Here is a 22,668-nt window from a genome sequence, read left to right as displayed (position 1 = left end):
GGATATATCATTTGCAAATATATTCTCCCATTTAGTAGGTTGCCTTTGTGTCTTGTTGATGGTTTCCTTTGCTATGCAGAAGCTTTTAAGTTCTGTGTGGTCCCACTTATTTATTTATGCTTTTGTTTCCTTTACATGGGGAGATATGTCCAGAAAAAAATTACTCATGCTGATGTTCAAGCATGCATTTTCTCCTTATGCTTCTACCTGTGTTTTCTTCTGAGACTTTTATGGTTTCATGTCTTACATTTAGGTCTTTAATCCATTTAAAGGTTACTTTTGTGTATGCTGTTAGACAGTGATACAGTTTCATTCTCTTACATGTAGCTGTCGGTTTCCCCAACACCATTTATTTAAGAGACTGTCTTTTCTCCACTGTATATTTTTGCCTCCTTTATTGTTAATTGACCGTATATTGATGGGTTTATTTCTAGGCTGTCCATTCTGTTCCATTGATCCATTTATCTGTTTTGTATCAGTACCATACTGTATCTTTGTAGTATAGCTTGAAATCAGGGAGTGTGATACCTCTAGTTTTGTTCTTCTTTCTCAAGATTGGTTTGGCTATTTGGGGTCTTCCATAGTTGCTTACAAGTTTTAGGATTATTTGCCATTTAGTTCAGTGAAAAATGCCATTGGTATTTTGATGGGAAGTGCACTGAATTTGTAAGTTACTTTAGGCAGATTGGCCATTTTGATAATATTCTTCTTATCCATGAGCATGGGATAGCTTTCAATTTATTTGTGTCTTTAGTTTCTTTCATCAGTGTCATAGTTATCAGAGCACTAGTCTTTCACCTCTTTGGTTATATTTATTCCCAGAGTTTTTATTCTTCTTGATGCAATTGTAAATTGTTTTCTTGATTTGTCTTTGTGCTAGTTTGTTACTATTATATAGAAATGTAACTGATTTCTTTATATTGATTTTGTATCATGCAACCTTACTGAATCCATTTATTCTGACAGTTATTTTTGGTGGAGTATTTAGGGTTTTCTATATATAGTATCCTGTCATCTGCTAATAGTGACAGTTTTACTTTTTCCTTACCAAGTGAGATGGCTTTTATTTCTTTTTCTTCTCTGATTGCTGTGGCTGTCACTTCTAGTACTCAGAGTGGGCATCCTTGTCTTGTTCTTGATCTTAAAGGAAAAGCTTTCTGCTTTTCATCATTGAGTATTATGTTAACAGTGGGTTTGTCATTTATGACCTTTATTTTATATATTTATCTATTTTTATTAAGGTGTTACTGATATACACTCTTACAAAGGTTTCATATGAAAAACAATGTGGTTACTACATTCACCAATATTATCAAGTCCCACCCAATACCCCATTGCAGTCACTGTCCATCAGTGTAGAAGATGCCATACAGGTACTATTTGCCTTCTCTGTGCTACACTGTCTTCCCCATAATCCCCCCCACACCATGTGTGCCAATCATAATACCCCTCAAATCCCTTCTCCCTCGCTCCCCTGCCACATTCCCCCACCACTTCCCTTTGGTAACTGCTAGTCCCTTCTTGGAGTCTGTGAGTCTGTTGCTGCTTGAGGTTCCCTCAGTTTGGCTTTGTTGTTATACTCCACAAATGGGGGAAATAATTTGTACTTGTCTTTCTCTGCCTGGCTTATTTCACTCAGCATAATGTACTCGAGCTCCATCCATGTTGTTGCAAATGGTAGGATTTGTTTCTTTCTTTTTCTTTCTTTTTTTTTTACTTATTTTTATTAAGGTGTGATTGATATACACTCTTATGAAGGTTTCACATGAAAAACAATGTAGTTACTACACTTACCCATATTATCAAGTCCCCACCCATACCCCAATGCAGTCACTGTCTATCAGTGTAGTAAGAAGCCACAGATCCAGAGATTGGATTAAAGATGGTGGCGTGAGAGGAGAGACAGAGGCTTCCTTCTAAAATTGGATACAATTCCAAAATTTAATTGGCGCAACTAATCCTGAGAGAGCAACAGGAAAGACGACGGCGTCAGACTGCACACACCTGGAGAAAAGAGCAGACCTCACTGAACGGAGTAACGTACCAGAGCTGTGGCTCTGCGGGACCCGAGCCCTTCCCCAACCCCAGCTCACCGACGGGAGGAAGAGAAACGGAGCAGGGATGGAGTGGAAGGCTTGGGACTGCTGAATACCTAGCTCCGGAGATCTGCACTAGGAGCACAAACCTACATTTCATGATGCTTTCATGAGACTCGCGTGACTACTGGGTTGGAAAGTTAATACAGGCAGAGTTCCTGGGGAGACTGGGATTCCGGCCGCTTGTGGAAAGCAGGGATCCATATCCGGCTGCTCTGGGACAAAAACATACCTGTGTGCCTGGCCCGCTGGCTCAAGCAGTGGAGACAGGCACAGCAGCCGGGAGGTGGGGAACAGCTCTTTCCTCCCCCAAGGCACCAGTACCGCTCCCCTGCCACCCCCGACATTGCTTCAGGGGCTGAGCAGCTCCAGAATAGAGCTTCTGGACACTAGAGGGCGCCATATACAAATGTGAAACGCCAAAGGAGCCTTGTCCAGAGTAAAATTACTAATACAACTCCCAAGAAAGATTTAAGTGATACGGACCTCGTGACTCTTCCTGAAAGGGAGTTCAACATAAAAATCATCAACATTCTAATGGAGGTACAGAAACACATCCAAGAACTCAGGAATGAATTCAGGTCAGAGATCCAGTCGTTGAAGAACACGATGGAGGGTATTAAAAGCAGGTTGGATATGGTGGAGAAGACAATAAATGAAATAGAAACTAGACAAGAGGAATACAAAGAAGATGAGGCACAGAGAGAAAAAAGGATCTCAAAGAATGAAAGAATATTGAGAGAACTGTGTGACCAATCCAAGCAGAACAATATTCGCATCATAGGGACACCAGAAGAAGAAGAGAGAGAGAAAGGGATAGAAAGTGTCTTTGAGGAGGTAGTTGCTGAAAACTTCCCCAATCTGGGAAAGGAGATAGTCTCTCAGGCCATGGAGATCCACAGATCTCCCAACACAAGGGACCCAAGGAAGACAACACCAAGACACATAGTAATTAAAATGGGAAAGATCAAGGATAAGGACAGACTGCTAAAAGCAGCCAGAGAGAGATATAAGATTGCATACAAAGGAAAGCCCATCAGGCTAACATCAGACTTCTCAGCAGAAACCTTACAGGCCAGAAGGGAGTGCCATGATGTATTTAATGCCATGAAGCAGAAGGGCCTGGAACCAAGATTACTTTATCCAGCAAGATTATCATTTGAATTTGAAGGAGGGATTAAACAATATCCAGATAAGCAAAAGCTGAGAGAATTTACCTCCCACAAACCATCTCTACAGGCTATTTTGGAGGGACTGCTATAGATGGAAGTGTTCCTAAAGTTGTATAGCTGTCACCAGAGGTAATAAAACCACAGTGAAGAAAATAGAACAGCTAATATGAAGCAAATGCAAAATTAAATTAACTATCCTCAAAGTCAATCAAGGGATAGACAAAAAGTACAGAATTTGATACCTAATATATAAAGAATGAAGGGGGAAGAAAAAGGAGGAGAAATAGAAAAGAACCTTTAGATTGTGTTTGTAACAGCATACTAAGTGAGTTAAGTTAGAATCTTAGATAGTAAGGAAAGTAACCTGGAACCTTTGGTAACCATGAATCTAAAGCCTGAAACGGCAATAAGTACATACCTATCGATCATCACCCTAAATGTAAATGGACTGAATGCACCAATCAAAAGACAAGAGTCACTGAATGGATAAAAAAACAAGACCCATCTATATGCTGCTTACAAGAGACCTTAAACCCAAAGACATGCACAGACTAAAAGTCCAGGGATGGAAAAAGATATTTCATGCAAACAATAGGGAGAAAAAAGCAGGTGTTGCAGTACTAGTATCAGACAAAACAGACTTCAAAACAGAGAAAGTAACGAGATAAAGAAGGACATTACATAATGATAAAGGGCTCAGTCCAACAAGAGGATACAGTCATTATAAATATATATGCACCCAACACAGGAGCACCAGCATATGTGAAACAAATACTAACAGAACTAAAGGAGGAAATAGAATGCAATGCATTCATTTTAGGAGACTTCAACACACCATACACTCCAAGGGACAGATCCACCAGACAGAAAATAAGTAAGGACACAGAGGCACTGAACAACACACTAGGACAGATGGACCTAATAGACATCTATAGAACTCTACACCCAAAAGCAACAGGATACACATTGTTCTCAAGTGCACATAGAACATCCTCCAGAATAGACCACATACTACCTCACAAAAAGAGCCTCAGTAAATTCAAAAACATTCTTACCAACCATCTTTTCAGACCACAAAGGTATAAAACTAGAAATAAATTGTACAAAGAAAGCAAAAAGGCTCACAAACACATGGAGGCTTAACAACACGCTCCTAAATAGTCAGTGGATCAATGACCAAATTAAAATGGAGATCCAGCAATATACGGAAATAAATGACAACAACAACACAAAGCCCCAACTTCTGTGGGACGCAGTGAAGGCAGTCTTAAGAGGAAAGTATATAGCAATCCAGGCCTATTTAAAGAAGGAAGAACAAACCCAAATGAATAGTCTAATGTCACAATTATGAAAATTGGAAAAAGAAGAACAAATGAGGCCTAAAGTCAGCAGAAGGAGGGACATAATAAAGAGCAGAGAAGAAATAAATAAAATTGATAAGAATAAATCAATAGAAAAAATCAATGAAACCAAGAGCTGGTTCTTTGAGAAAATAAAATAGATAAGCCTTTAGCCAAACTTATTAAGAGAAAAAGAGAATCAACACACATCAACAGAATCAGAAGCAAGAAAGGAAACATCACAACAGACCCCACAGAAATACAAAGAATTATTAGAGACTACTATGAAAACCTGTATGCTAAGAAGCTGGAAAACCTAAAGAAATGGACAACTTCCTAGAAAAATACAACCTTCCAAGATTGACCAAGGAAGAAACACAATATCTAAACAAACCAATTACCAGCAAAGAAATTGAAGCGGTAATCAAAATACTACCCAAGAACAAAACCCCTGGGCCAGATGGATTCACCTTGGAATTTTATCAGACGTACAGAGAAGATATAATTCCCATTCTCCTTAGAGGTTTCCAAAAAATAGAAGAGGAGGGAATACTCCCAAACTCATTCTATGAAGCCAACATCACCCTAATACCAAAACCAGGCAAAGACCCCACCAAAAAAGAAAATTACAGACCAATATCCCTGATGAATGTAAATGCAAAAATACTCAACAAAATATTAGCAAACAGAATTCAAAAATACATCAAAAGGATCATACACCATGACCAAGTGGGATTCATCCCAGGGATGCAAGGATGGTACAACATCCGAAAATCCATCAACATCATCCACCACATAAACAAAAAGAACAAAAACCACATGATCATCTCCATAGATGCTGGAAAAGCATTCGACAAAATTCAACATCCATTCATGATAAAAACTCTCAACAAAATGGGGATAAAGGGCAGGTACCTCAACATAATAAAGGCCGTACATGATAAACCCACAGGCAACATCATAGTGAACAGCAAGAAGCTGAAAGCTTTTCCTCTGAGATCGGGAATAAGACAGGGATGCCCACTCCTCTCACTATTATTCAACATAGTACTGGAGGTCCTAGCCACAGCAATTAGACAAAACAAAGAAATACAAGGAATCCAAATTGGTAAAGAAGTCAAACTGTCACTATTAGCAGATGACATGATATTTACATAAAAAACCCTGAAGACTCCACTCCAAAACTACTAGAACTGATATCAGAATACAGCAAAGTTGCAGGATACAAAATTAACACACAGAAATCTGTAGCTTTCCTATACACTAACAATGAACTAATAGAAAGAGAAATCAGGAAAACAATTCCATTCACAATTGCATCAAAAAAAATAAAATACCTAGGAATAAACCTTACCAAGGCAGTGAAAGACCTATACCCTGAAAACTGTAAGACACTCTTAAGAGAAATTAAAGAGAACTCTAACATGGAAACTCATCCCATGCTCCTGGCTAGGAAGAATTAATATCGTCAAAATGGCCATCCTGCCCCAAACAATATACAGATTTGATGCAATCCCTATCAAATTACAATCAACATTCTTCAACGAACTAGAACAAATAGTTCAAAAATTCATATGGGAACACCAAAGACCCCGAAGCAATCCTGAGAAGGAAGAATAAAGTTGGGGGATCTTGCTCCCCAACTTCAAGCTCTACTACAAAGCCACAGTAATCAAGACAGTTTGGTACTGGCACAAGAACAGAGCCACAGACCAGTGGAACAGAATAGAGACCCCAGATAATAACCCAAACATTTATGGTCAATTAATATATGAAAAAGGAGCCATGGACATACAATGGGGAAATGACAGTCTCTTCAACAGATGGTGCTGGCAAAACTGAACAGCTACATTTAAGAGAATGAAACTGGTTCGCTGTCTAACCCCATACACAAAAGTAAATTCGAAATGGATCAAAGACCTGAATGTGAGTCATGAAACCATAAAACTCTTAGGAAAAAAACATAGGCAAAAATCTCTTGGACATAAACATGAGTGACTTCTTCATGAACATATCTCCCTGCGCAAGGGAAACAAAACAAAAATGAGCAAGTGGAACTATATCAAGCTGAAAAGCTTCTGTACAGCAAAGGACACCATCAGTAAAACAAAAAGGCATCCTACAATATGGGAGAATATATTCATAAATGACACATCCTACAAAGGGTTGACATCAAAAGTATATAAAGAGCTCACATGCCTCAACAACCAAAAAGCAAATAACCTAATTAAAAATGGCAGAGGATTTAAACAGACACTTCTCCAAAGAAGAAATTCAGATGGCCAACAGGCACATGAAAAATGCTCCGCATTGCTAATCATCAGAGAAATGCAAAGTAAAACCATAATGAGATATCACCTCACACCAGTTAGGATGGCCACCAACCAAAAGACAAAGAACAACAAATGTTGGTGATGATGTGGAGAAAGGGGAACCCTCCTACACTGCTAGTATGAATGTAAATGAGTTCAACCATTGTGGAAAAAAGTGTGGTAGTTCCTCAAAATACTGAAAATAAAAATACCATTTGACCCAGGAATTCCACTCCTAGGAATTTATCCTAAGGAAACAGGATCACAGATTCAAAAAGACACATGCACCCCTATGTTTATTGCAGCACTATTTACAATAGCCAAGAAATGGAAGCAACCTAAGTGTCCATCAGTAGATGAATGGATAAAGAAGATATTGTATATATACACAATGGAATATTATTCAGCCCATTAGAAGAAAACAAGTCCTACCATTTGCAACAATGTGGATGGATCTAGATGATATTATGCTCAGTGAAATAAGCCAGGTGGAGAATGACAAGTGCCAAATCATTTCACTCATCTGTGGATCATAAGAACAAAGAAAAAACTGAAGGAACAAAACAGCAGCAGAATCACAGAACCCAAGAATAGACTAACAGTTATCAAAGTGAAAGGACCTTGGGAGGGTGGGTGGAATAGGAGGGATACGGGATTTAAGGGCATTATGGTTAGCACACCTAATATAAGGGGGGCATGAGGAAGGCAGAATAGCACAGAGTAGACAAGTAGTGACTGTAGCATCTTACTATGCTGATGGATGATGACTAATGGGGTATGTAGTGGGGACTTGATAATGGGGAGAATCTAGTAACTACAGTATTGCTCATGCGATTGCATATCAATGATACCAAAAAAAAAAAAGAATAGGTGACCTTGCATTTGGCAGTGCCTATTTAGATACGACACCAAGAGCATGATCCATGACAGAAAGAATTGATAAACTTGACCTAATTAAAATTTTTCTTCTCTGCAAAAACCACTCTTAAGAGACTGAAAAGACAAGCCACAGACTAGGTTAAAATACTTGCAAAAGACCTGTCTGATAAAGGACTGTAATCCAAAATACACAAAAGAACACTTAAAACTCAATAATAAGAAAAATAACTGATTAAAAATGGGCTAAAGACTTGTCCATATGGCTCACCATTGAAGATTTATAGATGGCAAATAAGTGTATGAAAAGATACTCCTCATTGTGTGTTTCAGGCAAATTAAAACAATGCTATATCCACTACACTGTTAGAATGGCCAAAATCCAGAACACTGACAGCACCAAAAGCTGGCAAGGATGTAGAGCAGCAGAAATTCTCTTTTATTGCTGGAGGGTATTCAAAATAATAGAGCTGCTTTGGAAGGTAGTTTGTTAGTTTATTGCAAAACTAAACATAGTACCATACAGTCCAGCAATTGCACTCCATCGGTATTGACATTTCTCCATAGGTGTTGAAAGTGTATGTCCATACAAAAATGTGCATGTTTATAGCAGCTTTATTCATAATTGCCAAACCTTGGAAGCAACCAAGATGTCTTTCAGCAGGTGAATTAATAAACTGTGGTATATCCAAACAGTGAAACATTACTTAGCACTAAAAAGAAACAAGCTATCAAGCCATAAAAAGACATGAAGGAATCTTTTTTTTTCATTAAGGTATCATTGATATACACTCTTATGAAGGTTTCACATGAAAACATTGTGGTTACTACATTCACCCATATTATCAAGTCCTCCCAATGGCCCCATTGAAGTCACTGTCCATCAGTGTAGTAAGATGCCATAAAGTCACTATTTGTCTTTTCTGTACTATACTGTTTTTCCCGTGATCCCACTCATACCAAGACTCAGAGGAATCTTCAATGCATACTACCAAATGAAAGAAACCAACATGAAAGAGATGCATACTGTATGATTTCAACTATATAACATTCTGGAAAGGGCAGTGCCATGGAAACAGTAAAACAATGAAGTCATTGCTAGTGGTTGAGGGGATGTACAAATGAATAAGCCAAGCACAGAACTTGCAGGGCACTGGAGTTACTGTGTATGGTACTTAAACGTGCATATGAATTACGTGGGTACTTTATTAAATGCAGATTCTTATTTGGGAGGTCTGAGATAGATTCTGAGTTTCTGTCTATTTCTTAATAAGCTCTCAGGGTGCTGACACTGCTGGGCTGTGCCCCCTCCATTGCAAGGCAGTAGAGGATGTTTGTTTCTTCATGAATGCAGTCATTCTAAAGAGCCTTCCTGGAGTCAGAAGGGTCTGGTCAGTATTTTGCAGGAAGTCACAGTGTGGTTTGGTGGAAGAGAGGGACTTAAGGCACAGAGTTACCAGGGTGTGTACAGACTCAAAGATCACAAAGTATCCAGTATTTGTGGGGGACAGAAGGCCCGTCTGTGGGTTGCACTGGTGGGTCCTGCAGTCTTTTGCACTTAAGAATAAATAGCAGTCCATCTTATTTCCTATTTCTGTGAAAATTTCTCTTGCCTTCTGCCTGAGATTTTTGTATTAACCTCTTTCAAATCTGAACTTAGGTAGCTTGGCATGACTAGGTGCCTTGTCAGATGCTAGGAAGTTAGTGATTGGTGGGCAAAAAAAAATCCTGTGTATAGGTCTTAGGAGTAGGATGTGGGCCCATCAGTCAGTAACCTTTCCCTAAGAGCCTACCTGATTAGCTTCCTAAGCTCTGGACAGGACCCTTCAGACTGGCTTATTACTGCTTGACCCCAGATGAATAAACTCAGAGAGAGAACAAATAAAGATATATACAGGTTAATTGTATCTATAGTTTGTAACAGTCCTTGTTTTTTCCACTTGAGCTGGAAGACTGGCTTGGATGTAATTTAAATAATTATTTGGTTTGGAAGGCAAATAGTAAGGCTAAATCATGTCTTTTTTTACTTTTAGCATTCATACTATTCATGATGTGCTAAATGGTCCTCTAAGCCTCAGGCCTAGTCTCAGGCTGGCCCTTCCCAGCTGTTTTCCCTGAGGCTCTGAAAGCCTTTCTGCTCTGTGCCTCACCAACATTCAGTTCCCAATCTTCTCCTGGTACTTTATAAAGTACTCCCACTCTCTGAGGAGGAAAGGCAGTGAGGTTACTTGGTTTTACCCTCACAGTCCCACAGTGAAATCAGAAGTCTTATTCTCTGTTTTCCACATAGAGAAACTAAGACATAGACAGTAGCATGCATGCTTGGTCACTATCTCATGGAGAGGTGTCTACATGCTTGGCCCATATCTATGGATTTTCCTGGTTTTCCCTTAAATGGATGTGTCTTGCTTCTTTGAACATGTAGTTGTGTTGTTTTCACATGTAGTTTCTTGACATAATTTTCTGGGTGCCTTCTAGTGTTAAATGAATACTTCTTTTCCAGATGCTTATTAAGTATTTTTCAAGTGTTGTTTACTCTCACATTTAAGTATCTCCAGGTAGGGTGCTGGATTGTTGGCATACTTATGTATTACACTTGGAGAGAAATCTGTTCAATTCCACAAGTATTCATTAGGTACTAGTAATACGCTCAACTCTGTGCTATTCTCCACAAAATACAAAACCAGCATGTTCCGGGATCTGTGACACCTTCCAACTTTATGGGATGAGAGCAAGATAGATATAGGGTGAAGAAACAAAGTGCCGGGGCACAAATTTTAAGGAGATACACACTCTCACGGCCCACACACTCATTCAAGTGCAGGGTCAGTACCTGAGAATGAGAGCCTCCTTAGATTTTTGAGCCCAAGTTTGGCACTGGACTTAAGAAGCAATTAGATCATCTGGAAAGCATGTCTAGGGTAACATAAGTCTATGAATGAGTGGTATAGAACAGTGCTTCTCAAATTAATGTGCATATGAATCATCTCCAGAGCTTATTAAAAGGAGGATTCTGATTTAGTAGGTCTGGAGTGGAGAATATCTGACAAGCACCCAGATAACACTGATACTAGTCCTTGGGTATCTTTCAGTTGCCCTTTGAATAGCAAGGAGAAAAATCCATGCTGGAGAAAAGCAGAGGGCTAAATTCACTAAGCTAGAGGATCAGGGAAGGTGAAATTGCAGCTTAATTGCAAAGGCTAAGTTGGATTTTGATAGGAAAAAAATAAGAGTATTGCAAGCCAAAGGAAGTGTGTGAGAATGCCCAGAGAAGAATGAGTCCCATATGTTTTGGGACAGTGAATAGATCAGCTTGGTGCAATGCAGGTCCAAGTTAGAAAGGAGAAAAATAGTTTTGATAGGTAGCATGACATCTGTATTGATTGTTCCTTTAGATATGTGTTCCTTGATTGTCTGCTCAGGTACCTCCCAGAGGGGCCTTTCCATTCCCTGTCTTCTATCCCGTTGTCCCTTCTCAGAGGGGACCTCTGTCTTTCTGAGAAGATGAAAGCTTGAGTCAGGAAACCTGAATTAATTCTGTGAGGCAACATGTGAAGTACGAAAAGGAAGGAAGGTAGTTGACTCTATTACCCTGATTGACGAGGCTAAGCCTTGGGATATTGTTCCTCTTGCTCTTTTCTTCCTTTCCTCTGTCTCTTTCTTCACCTCTCCCTCCCTCGTTCTTCCTTCTTTTTCCCACTTCTTTCTTCTTCTTCTTTTCCTTCACTAGCTGGGACTTGTAGAAACCAGAAAGACCTCCCTAAATAGTGACAGGCATTCTCAGTACACACACATAAGGGATGCCCAGAACATACATGCCAATTTGACACAGTAGTAGAATGCAGTTCTGCCCATTTTACTTCAAACATTCCACCTAAGTACTTTCCTGAAGTTAGGAACAGTGGGGAACTGAGCCTTTGACATCATAATTACTGAAGGAATATTTGTTGATTGATTCATTTGAGTGGTTATGAGGCCTTGTTTCTCTACCCGACATCAAGGAACATTTTCATTTTCAGCTCAGTTGAGTATAAGAATGTATTGAGTAACTTTATGTACTGAGACTTGGGTAGACTTCTGTATGGCTACAAGGAATTAACTTGAACCCTAAATTTCAAGAGTTTAGTCTTGCTTTGGAGCAGTGGTTTTCAACAGGAGCCAATTTTCATTTCCTAAGGGACATTCGGCAATGTTTGTAGACATTTTGGGTTGTTGCATCTGTGAGGCTGCTTCTGGCTAGAGGTCAGGGGTGCTGTTCAGAATCCTATAATGTGCAGACAGCTCCCCTCTCCCCACCTCTCCCGAAGTATCACTAGTGCCAAAGTTAGAAACCCTGCTCTAAAAGAACAAGACTAACACATAGAACCAACTCTGAGGTTGGAAGGCCATACTGCTAGTTCAAAGTAGAGCAGCAACTATAGCTTAGTTTCCCCGGTCTAAGGTTATGCCCATTACCTTGGGGCCATTTAGAGTCAAATGGCATTATATGACAGAATAGTTATCTAGCTTCATCTCCCACTAATCCTGATTCATAGTTTTTTGCTCTAGCCAGTGTCTGACTTCCTCACTAGACTGAGCATCTTGGGAGCTAGGTTTACTCTTCTGTCTTCATTTACTAGCACAGACATGCAACACGTTGCCAGTCATAGATGAGCCAAAGCAGCAAGTGGCTAGAGAAAGGGGAGATCAGTGGGAAATAGAGTACTGGGGATGGCTTCATAGAGATTGTGACCATTGAAGCTTCCAGTAATTCTTGAAAATTTGGATGAATGCGTGAGCACCTTACGTTGGGCAGGGGCAGTTCTGAGACAGTAATGGATTGTTCTGGTGGTGTCTTTCTACAGGTTGATATGTCAGACCTCTCCCCAGAGGAGCAGTGGAGGTAAGTGTGACAGTGCGGGCCCCTGAGGCTGGGAACTGTAGTTAATCATGCTAATGGAGTTGTAGTAGTAGAATGCAGTTCTGCCCATTTTACTTCAAACATTGCACCTAAGTACTTTCCTGAAGTTAGGAACAGTGGGGAACTGAGCCTTTGACATCATAATTACTGAAGGAATATTTTCCTTTTGCTTTCTTGTCTGTGGGAGGCAATGACTCATGACCAGTAAGAGGTCATTTGGGGTCTTTTCCAGTACTTGGGTCAGTCCTGGGGAGTTTATAGGTAATTGTACCAAACCATCTATCTGGGTTTGAAAACTAATTCTGCCATTCCTAGCTATGTGATCTTGGGCAAGTTACTTAACTTCACACTACCTTAGCTTTCCCAGTTTGTAAAATGAGGATCACAACAGTACCTATACCTCATAGAGTTGTGAGGATTAATATATGTGAAATTCTTAGAACATTGCCTGGCATGTGGTAAGCTTCCAGTAAGTGTTACCTGCTTTGAAGAAGATTATCATCATTAGCATTGTCATTATCCGCTAAACAGGGCAGAGAGCTCTGGTTAAGAAAATCGGAGGTTTGTTTTCTGATCTCATCACTGCTACTAACTTGCTTTGTAACCAGAGTGAGTCAACAAATATCTTAGTCATGATTTCTCATCAGTAAAGGAGTTCAGAGTGCTTGCCCCGTAGACTTCACAATGAAGCTGACCAATGAGCTGAAATTAACCAAGTAAAGTTAAATAGTGAGGGGGTTAAAAAAAACAACCTTCATTTAGATTAAAACTACTTATTACAAAAATATGAAATGACAAAAATATCAACTCATATAACAAACCCAGCAAGATTTTAGGTGACTTTAAGCTTAATATGCACCACTTGTATACCTCAGCCACCAAAATATTCTGAAATTTGTAAGATGGTCATAGAAATATACTATGCACCTTGAGGTAACAGCACCATGTGCTTGCTCTACTTTACTGCATCCACACCAATTTTGTTGTAAACACTGCATGTAAAGATCTTTAGCTAGATGATGTCTAGTAGGCAACCAGGATTAATATACTTCATACTATGTTATATGAGTAGTGTTTAAAAGATCTAGAACTATTAAACTAAAAGGGCATAGGAAAATGGTAGTAGGACTGAATTGATTTTGGTTTTGTTATTTTTATTTTTATTTATTTTTTGCTGTTAATGTACAATTACATGAGCAGTATTATGATTACTAGTCCCTACCACATACCCCATTACAGTCACTGTCCATCAGCATAGTAAGATGCTATAGAATCACTACTTGTCTTCTCTGTGTTATACTGCCTTCTCCATATCTCCCTCCCACTACATTATGTATGCTAATCATAATACCCCTTTTCCCCCTTTATCCCTCCCTTCCCACCCAACTTCCTCAGTTCCTTTCCCTTTGGTAACTGTTAGTCCATTCTTGGGTTCTGTGAGTCTACTGCTGTTTTGTTCTTTCAGTTTTGGTTTTGTTATTTTAAATAAGGTCATGATAAATCTCTAAAGGGGTGGCATTGGGAAAAGATAGTGGATATATCCTTTGTTGTTTCATAGTATAGGATTACGTCCAATGGATTGAAGCTGTAAGAAGATAGATTTTGTCTCATTATCAGAAACATCTTTAGTAATCTTAGTATACTGAGAGGTAGTGAGCTTCCTACCTCTTAAGGCAGTGGAATTTTATTCCTTCATAAGCATATATGAGTCCTACAGTGTGCCAAACATCGTTGGTTCTGGAATAGGTTATCTTAAGAGGTATATATTCTGAGCCAATATTCAGTAAGTATTAAAAGGATTGCAAAAATAATTTTTGCATTGAGTGGGAACTTGAACTATATTATTTCTGCTCTTTTCCAGATCCTTTCTTTGATTTCTTGTGCATATCCATTCAGTTATAAACTGTCTGAGAACAAGAAATTTAACTCTTTTTAATCTTTATAACTCCACAGTCCTTAGGTTTTTAAAGTAATCTTTGCCCTTTTAGTTTAACACAACAACCCTATGAGAGAAGCAGAAAAAATGTATGGACTTCTTTGAACAGATGAAGAAATTGTGATGTAGAGATGAAGATTTTCTTGACCAAGGCTGTATAGGTGTGTCTGAACCCAAGTTTCTGACTCCTACTTCCTATTATCTTTCTGTCAGATTTTCCACCTATGATAGAGTTTTATGTAAGAAGAACTTTAGGTTCTGTAGCTGGCTGGCAGCTGACATTTGGCTAGCCACTCTGCCCCCAAAGTTTTCCCCCTAAACATTTTATTAGAAAAAAAACTCAAACAGGAAAATTGAAAGAACTGTACAGTGAACACCCATATACCTACCACCTTGATTCTATAATTAACTTTTTGCTATATTTCCTTTATCATTTATCTACCCATAATTCATGTCATTGGGTTCTTCTTGCTTTTAGTCTTTCATTGCACTTGGGAATTCTATGAATATACCATCTATGTTGTCCTTTCCCTCCCTTCCTAATACCCTGATGTATGGAAAGTTTGCATAAAAACTCCTGACTACAGGGCACATTGGTATTTAATTTTCTGTCTCATTCATTCCTCATTCCTCTTACTTGGCCAGCTCTGACACAGAGTTGTTGGAGTGACTATTCTCTGTTCTTAGAGGAAGCTTTTTGCCTGTATTGACCAAGGGAATCACTTGCTACCAATCCTCAGGACAAGAGAATACCAGCCTCAGATTAAATAAGAGTTTCCAGTTGTATTCTCCTTGAGTCCTTTAGGAGGCTATTTACCCATGGATGCTGATGGTGAAGTCACTGTTGGATTAGTATAAAGTTGAAGCAGATTTTTTGGCTTTAACTAGTCTTCAGGATCCCTGGTCTTGAAAGAGAGGGTAGGACGAATAAAGCAAGACTTTAACCCTGAAATCAGCACACGTTTGCAGTTACTGGTATAAATATCATTGACTGAAAGTATGATGCCTTATGGCTATAACCTTCTCTCTGGGTTGCTTTCTCCTTCCAGTAACAGGTTGAAAAAGGACTGAAATGGGCAGTGACACAGACTTCTCCTGGAACTTCTTTCCTGCTATAAGGAAGGGGATGGGCAGCAGACTACCTGCCTTTAACCCCAATAGCTGATCTTTGTGACGGGTCCACAGAGCCTCTCTTATATCCCCAAATGCCTGTCCCCTAGGGCATGTGTTTCTAGCCCCTAATTGTATAGTACCCTACAGCTGAAAAGCACACGAGTATGTTCTAAGCCATGGACTGGTGGAATATTCCTGGAAAGCACTGTTCCTTTACCACCACACTGTCCCTGACCTGGCTTACCCCATCTGTTTGGCTTTCAGGGTCGAGCATGCACGCATGCATGCCAAGCACCGTGGCCACGAAGCCATGCACGCTGAAATGGTCCTCATCCTCATCGCTACCTTGGTGGTGGCCCAGCTGCTCCTGGTGCAGTGGAAACAGAGGCACCCCCGCTCCTACAATGTAAGCTCCTTTGCGTCTCACTTGTCTGCTAGTTATCAAGAGGCCCTTCCTAAATATTCTAGGATCCAGCCTACCCCAGGCCACATGTAGGTAGGGAACAGATATTAATAGTAAACTTTATGTATGAATGGTGTATAGTGTATGGGAGGTGGCAAAAGTGGCAAAAGATTCAACTGGTGAAAATAGGGATGGAACCTGAGATTACTTTCATGGCCAGGAAAGGTAGGTCCTCTCTTTTAAACATTTTGGGACAGAGTCATGAAGGAGATGTTCATCAGAAACTATTTAAATAGGGGAAGAGGTGATCATTTGATTGGGAAAACCAAGCATCCGATGAATCTTAATAGGATTTAGATTAATTTTTTTAAAAGACAGTAGTAGAGGAAATGAGGAACAAAAAGATATGAAACATACAAAAAACATAGATAAATGGCAGAAGTAAATTCTTCCTTATCAGTGATTACCTTAAGTGTAAATGGATTGAATTCTATTAAAAGAGGTTGGCAGACTGGTTTAAAAAAACCCCATGATCCACTTACATACTTTCTATAAGAGACTCATAGTAGATAGAAAGACATGAAATTAAAAGAATGGAAAAGATATTCCATGCAAATGGTAACCAAAAGAGAGCTGGGGTGGCTATTAAATTTCAAAATGGCTTTGAATCAAAAAAGCTTGCAAGGGACAAAAGACATTATATATTGGTAAAAGTTTCAATACAGCAAGAAGATGTAATAATCATAAACATATGTATACATAACAGAAGAGCCCCAAAATATGTGAAACAAAAATTTTCAGAATTGAAGATCTCTGTAGACAGTTTTATAGTTATAGTTGGAGAGTTCAATATCCTACTTTCCATAATGGATAGAACCACCAGATAGAAGATCAATATAAGTAATAAAGGGCTTGGACAGAATTATAAATCAATTAGATTTATACCAAATATGTACAGAACAGAGCACTCCATCCAACAACAGTGTACATATTCTCATAAGAACATGGACCATTCTCCAGGACACACCATATGTTAGGCCACAAAGCAGGCCTTACTAAATTTAAAAAGATTAAAATCACAGATTTAACCACTCTGGATTAGGATATGGCAGGCAGTGTACTGGATAGTTTTACAACTCTTATCTAAGCAGTTTTTAACCTTCTCAAGTATAATAACCCCTTTTCTTTCTTTTTTTCTTTTTTTTTTTTTACATAAAAGCCTTGGCAGACACCCACATGATAATAGTTGTACTTTCAAAAAATGGATGAGCATATGTAATAGTAATAATCGCTAACTCAGTTGAATTCTTACTATACCAGCTATTGTTCTAAGCACTTCACATGTATAGATTCAGCTAATCCTCACAATAACCAAATAAGATGAGTACTGTTTTCTCTAATTTACAATGAGGTACTGAGACAGAAAGGCTAAGTAACTTATTCCAGTAATAAAGCCATTATTTGAACCTAGATGATTGTACTCCAAGGCTTTTCTCTTAATCCCTAAATGATTCTTTTTGTCTAGTATATGCTTTTTCAGACCTCTTGTAATATGGCCATAGATACCCAGGGGTCTGTAGCCTGCAGGATGGGAACTGCTGCACTGCTTCATTTAATCCATCTTTAATAACCCATGAGGTAAGTGCGAGGAACAAATTTAGGCCCAGAGAGTTGAGGCATGAGGGGATACTAATAGATAGAGCTAGGATTTGAACCCAGGTTATCTGCTTATATTTCATAATTTCTACTGTACCACATGTTGCTTCTGGAGAGGGTTTTCCGTCAAGGGAACCAAGGGATAATCTGGACCATAGGAGGAAGAGAAGCTAATCTTTGCCAATGAGCTAGCACAAGTTCCAGACTTTACTGGCCTATAGCCAGCTGAAGTGGTGGCATGCACAAGTAGAGACATCTGTACCTTCAGGTCCCAGTGCGTGGAATGACTACAAGTCACCAAGGCTTTTTGAACAAGGTACCATCCAGCTAGCTAAGCCACCTAGAGGGGGAACTTCATGTCTGGACCCTGCTCATGCTTCACCCTGTCACCTGAGACAGATCCCTTATTTCTCAATGTGTGGTTATCCTGCCTGCTCTGTAGTAAATGGGGATTACCAAGATGGTTTTAACTGAACCCCAAAAAATAAGAAAACTCATAAAACAAGTATACAGTGAGAGCCTCCTTAGCACTTCTATGCTTGTATTTAGAAATAATCTTAATTATATAATACTTGCCAAGTTGCAAAGATTTTTGAAAATGTCTGAAGTGAAGACCATAAATGTATTGTGGTTTTCAATAAATATGTTTTTGGATCCTTTCTTCAAAGAGTATCTTAAGGAAAAACCCAACTTGGAAAATCATTAGGAGGCTGTTCTGCTTGATACAGGGTTGGATAACCCTGACTCTTCAGCTTCTCCCCTCAGGACTATCTGTAGAACTCATTAGAGTATTAGAAAACCACTGATGTGTCATTCACTAGTTAATCCTTAATAGGAAATGTGACTGTAACGTAATGAAGCCATTTGTATAAGGAACATGTACAGTCATCTCATTACTTCACTGCCGTGCCCTGTAAACATTATGCTAAACTTCAAGAGGATATGCTAACATTTTAGCATATCTTGCACTGAAATGCTTAAACCCAGATTTTTAGAAAATTAGAAAAGGAGAAATATGTAACACACTGCTTTATGCTGCTCTTACAATAGTAGTTTACATTGGTTTTGTTAAAACATATTAATTTGTATACAGTGAATATTTTTACTACATTCATTAAAATACTAACTTTGGAAGAAGAAAACTTGCCAAAGATGCCTGTACACAGTATCTCCTGTCCTTTTTTAAGCTTATCAGATGTTAGAGCTTTTTGTCTTGAAGATAGTATAATTCAGTGGCACCAGACCAATCTGGTTGATTAGTCAGCTTTCCCACTTCCTAGCTATATGACTTAAACTTTTCTGAGCCTCAGTTTTCTTATCTCTAAGTTGTAGTAATAGTATCTACCTCATGGATTGAGAAGATTATTTAAGATTGTATGGCAAAGTATTTCATAAACTCTAAAACTAATGTTAGTGACTATTGCTCCCACTCATAAGAGAAAAAGCTAAAATATACTTGATATTTTTATATCTTCAGGTACTATTTTATGTGGAAGGAGAATAGAATTTTATTGAGGATAATTTCACATAAAAAATTCACTATTTTAACCATTTTAAGGTATATAATTCAATAGCTTTTAGCACATCCACATTGTTGTGCAACCATTGCCACTGTTTAGTTCAAGAACATTTTTATTACCCCAAAAGGAAACCTATATCATTAAATAATCATTCCCCATTCCCCCCTCCCACCAGGCCCTAGCAACCACTAATCTGCTTTCTATGTATTTGTCCATTCTGGATGCTCATATAAATGAAATCATATAATATGTGGCCTTTCGTGTCTGGTTCTTTCACATACCGTAATGTTCTGAAGGTTCATCCATGTTGCAGTATTTATCAGTACTTCATTCCTTTTTATGGTTGGGTAATACTCCATTTTGTGGATAGACTACGTTTGGTTCATCAGTTGATGGACTTTGAGATTGTTTGCACCTTTTGGCTGTTGTGAGTAATGCTGCTATGAGTATTCATTATAAACTTTTACTTGAGCTGTTCTCAGTTCTTGAGTACACACTAGTGGAATTGTTGGCTTGTATGTAACTCTGTGTTTGACTTTTTGAGGATTTGCCAAATGGTTTTCCATAGCAGCTGCACCATTTTGTATAGAAACCCACAGTATTTTGGATTCCAATTTCTCCATATTCTCACCAATACTTGTTACTTTCTCTTTTCTTTTCCATTTCTTTTTTTTTAAATTCTAGCTACCCTGGTGTGCATGAAGTAATGTCTCATGGTAGTTTTGATTTAAATTTCCCCAGTGACCAATGATGTTAAGCATCTTTTGATGTATTTATTGGCTATTTGTGTATCTCCCATGGAGAAAAGTCTGTTCAGGATTGTTGCCCATTTTTTAATTAGTTTATTTGTCTTTTTGTTGAGTTGTAAGAGTTCTTTATATTGTCTGGATACTGTACCATTATTAGATATATGATTTATAAATATTTTCTCCCATTCTGTGGATTGCCTTTTTACTTTCTTGATAGTGTCCTTTGATGCATAAATATTTTTAAGTTTGACAAAGTTCAGCTTATCTAATTTTGTTCTTTTTATTGCATATATTTGATATATAACATTGTATGAATTTAAGATGTACATGTTAATTTGACCATTTATATATTGTATGTAATATGATTGCCATTGCAGTGATATTTTAACACCTCTAACACATTATATAATTATCCTTTCTTTTTAGTGTTGGGATAATTAAGTTCTAGTCTTTTAACAAGTTTGATGAGTATAGTACAATATTGTTGTCTATATTCTTTATACTGTGCATTTCTATCCTTTACTTACTACTAAGTTGCAAGTTTGTTTCTTAAACATATTTTCTCTTCTGTTACTAGTGTCATACCTAAGAATCCACTGCCAAATCCAAGATTACTAAGCTTTACCCTATGTAGAGTTTTATACGTCTAGCTCTTACATTTAGATCTTTGGTCCATTTTGAGTTAATTTTTTTGTAAATGGTGTAAGATAAGGGTCTGACTTAATTTTTTTTTTTGCATGTGAATAGCCAGTTGTCCTAGGACCATTTATTGAAGAGACTTCTTTCTTCATTGAACGGTCTGTGACACTCTTAACAAAAATCAGTTGACCATGTATGTGAGCATTTATTTTTGTACTTCCAATTCTATTCTATTGACTTATATGTCTATGCTTATGATTACCACACTTTTGATTATGATAGCAGTGTAACAAGTTCTTCAATAGGGTAGTGTGAGTCTTCCAAATTTGTCCTTTTTCAAGGTTATTTTGCCTGTTCTGGGCCCTTGGAATTTCACATTAATTTTAAGATGAGTTTTTCCATTTTTTGCAAAAAAAAAAAAATACAGTTATGATTTTGATAGGATTGCACTGTATCTGTAGATCACTTTGGGGAGTATTGCCGTCTTCCCATTCATGAACACAAATTGTCTCCATTTGTGTATGTGGGTCTTCTTTAATTTCTTTCATTAATGTTTTGTAGTTTCCAGTGTACAAGACTTGCACCTCCTTGGTTAAATTTATTCCTAAGTATTTTATTCTTTTTGATGATGTTGTGAATGGAATTGTTTTCTTAATTTTCCTTTTGGATTCATTGTTAATATATAAAAATATGACTGATTATTGAGTGTTGATTTTGTGTTTTACAACTTTGCTGAATTTGCTTATCCTCATATTTTTTGTGGATTCTTTAGCATTTTCTATATATAAGGTCATATCCTCTGATTTCCTTCTTTTCCAGTTGGATACCTTTTATTTCCTTTTCTTGCCCAATTAGTCTGGCTAAAATTTCCAGTACAATGTTGAATGGTAGTGGTGAAGTGGTCATCCTTGTCTTTTTCCTGATCCTAGGAGGAAATCTTTCAGTCTTTAAGTATGTGGATATTTTAAAATCACTTTATTGTGTTGAGGAATTTCCCTTCTGTTGCTACTTTGTTAAGTGTTTTTATTATGAATGGGTGTTGGATTTCTCAAATGCTTTTTCTACATCAGTTGAGATGATCTTGTGGTACATTCCTGAGATAAATCCCACTTGGTCATAGTATAAAATCCTTTTAATATACTGCTGGATTTGGGTTGTTTGTATATTGTTGAAGATTTTTGCCTCTACATTCATAAGGAATATTACTCTATAGTTTTCTTGGCATATGTTTGTCTTACTTTGGTATCAGGGTAATACTGGCCTGATAGAATGTATTAGAAAGTGTTACTTTCTTTTCTAATTTTGAGGAATAAAATTCTGGGGTAGTATAAAAAGGCTTGGAGGTGCCAAGATGGCAGCGTGAGTAGAGCAGCAGAAATCTCCTCCCAAAAACATATATATTTTTGAAAATACAACAAATAGAACTATTCCTAAAAGAGAGACAAGAAGATACAGGACAACAGCCAGACTACATCTACATCTGCGAGAACCCAGCACCTCATGAAGGGGGTAAGATACAAGCCACAGCCCAGTGGGACCCGAGCGCCCCTCACCCCAGCTCCTGGCAGGAGGAGAGGAGTTGGAGCAGGGAGGGAGAGGGAGCCCAGGACTGCTAAATACCTAGCCTTAGCCATCCGCACTGGGAGCACAGACACACAGTGTGTGGTGTGCTGGATACTAGGGAAATGGGACAGTAAAACCTGCGAGTGGGACCCTGCAGCCAGCACCACTGGGACAAAAGAAAAGCGAGTGCTTTTTGAAAGTCTTAAAGAGACAAGGGCTCACAGCTGGACAAAGCATCGCAGCGCATTCCGCCTAGCAGCTGGGAATCCCGGGGAACTCCGGGAGCCCTAACCCCATGGGTGGCAGCGCAGCTTGGAGGCCCCTCACGGCGATAAACAGCCACCCACCCGTTCCCCCTCGGGCACGGCCCTGCCATAGCAGAGCAGCAGCCTG

The 22,668-nt window shown here is 38.5% G+C and overlaps 1 protein-coding gene across 3 annotated transcripts in view; it reads left to right on the top strand.

The window, feature by feature from the left end:
- The window catches only part of RNF121 (ring finger protein 121), a 92,555-nt gene that overhangs the window by 33,750 nt on the left and 36,137 nt on the right, over window positions 1–22,668 (top strand). For 2 of the 3 annotated variants that reach the window (XM_037026290.2, XM_037026291.2), the window contains exons 2-3: window positions 12,641–12,678; window positions 16,010–16,151. In XM_037026290.2, the coding sequence (XP_036882185.2) occupies window positions 12,641–12,678; window positions 16,010–16,151 (180 nt within the window). The remainder of the gene's footprint in view (window positions 1–12,640; window positions 12,679–16,009; window positions 16,152–22,668) is intronic. The other variant, XM_037026292.2, reaches the window with a different exon arrangement.

This window comes from Manis javanica, chromosome 11, assembly GCF_040802235.1.
Source record: "Manis javanica isolate MJ-LG chromosome 11, MJ_LKY, whole genome shotgun sequence".
NCBI classification, from domain to species: Eukaryota; Metazoa; Chordata; class Mammalia; order Pholidota; family Manidae; genus Manis; species Manis javanica.
Note: the sequence above shows the minus strand (reverse complement) of the source record. Positions and strands in the feature narration are given on the sequence as shown.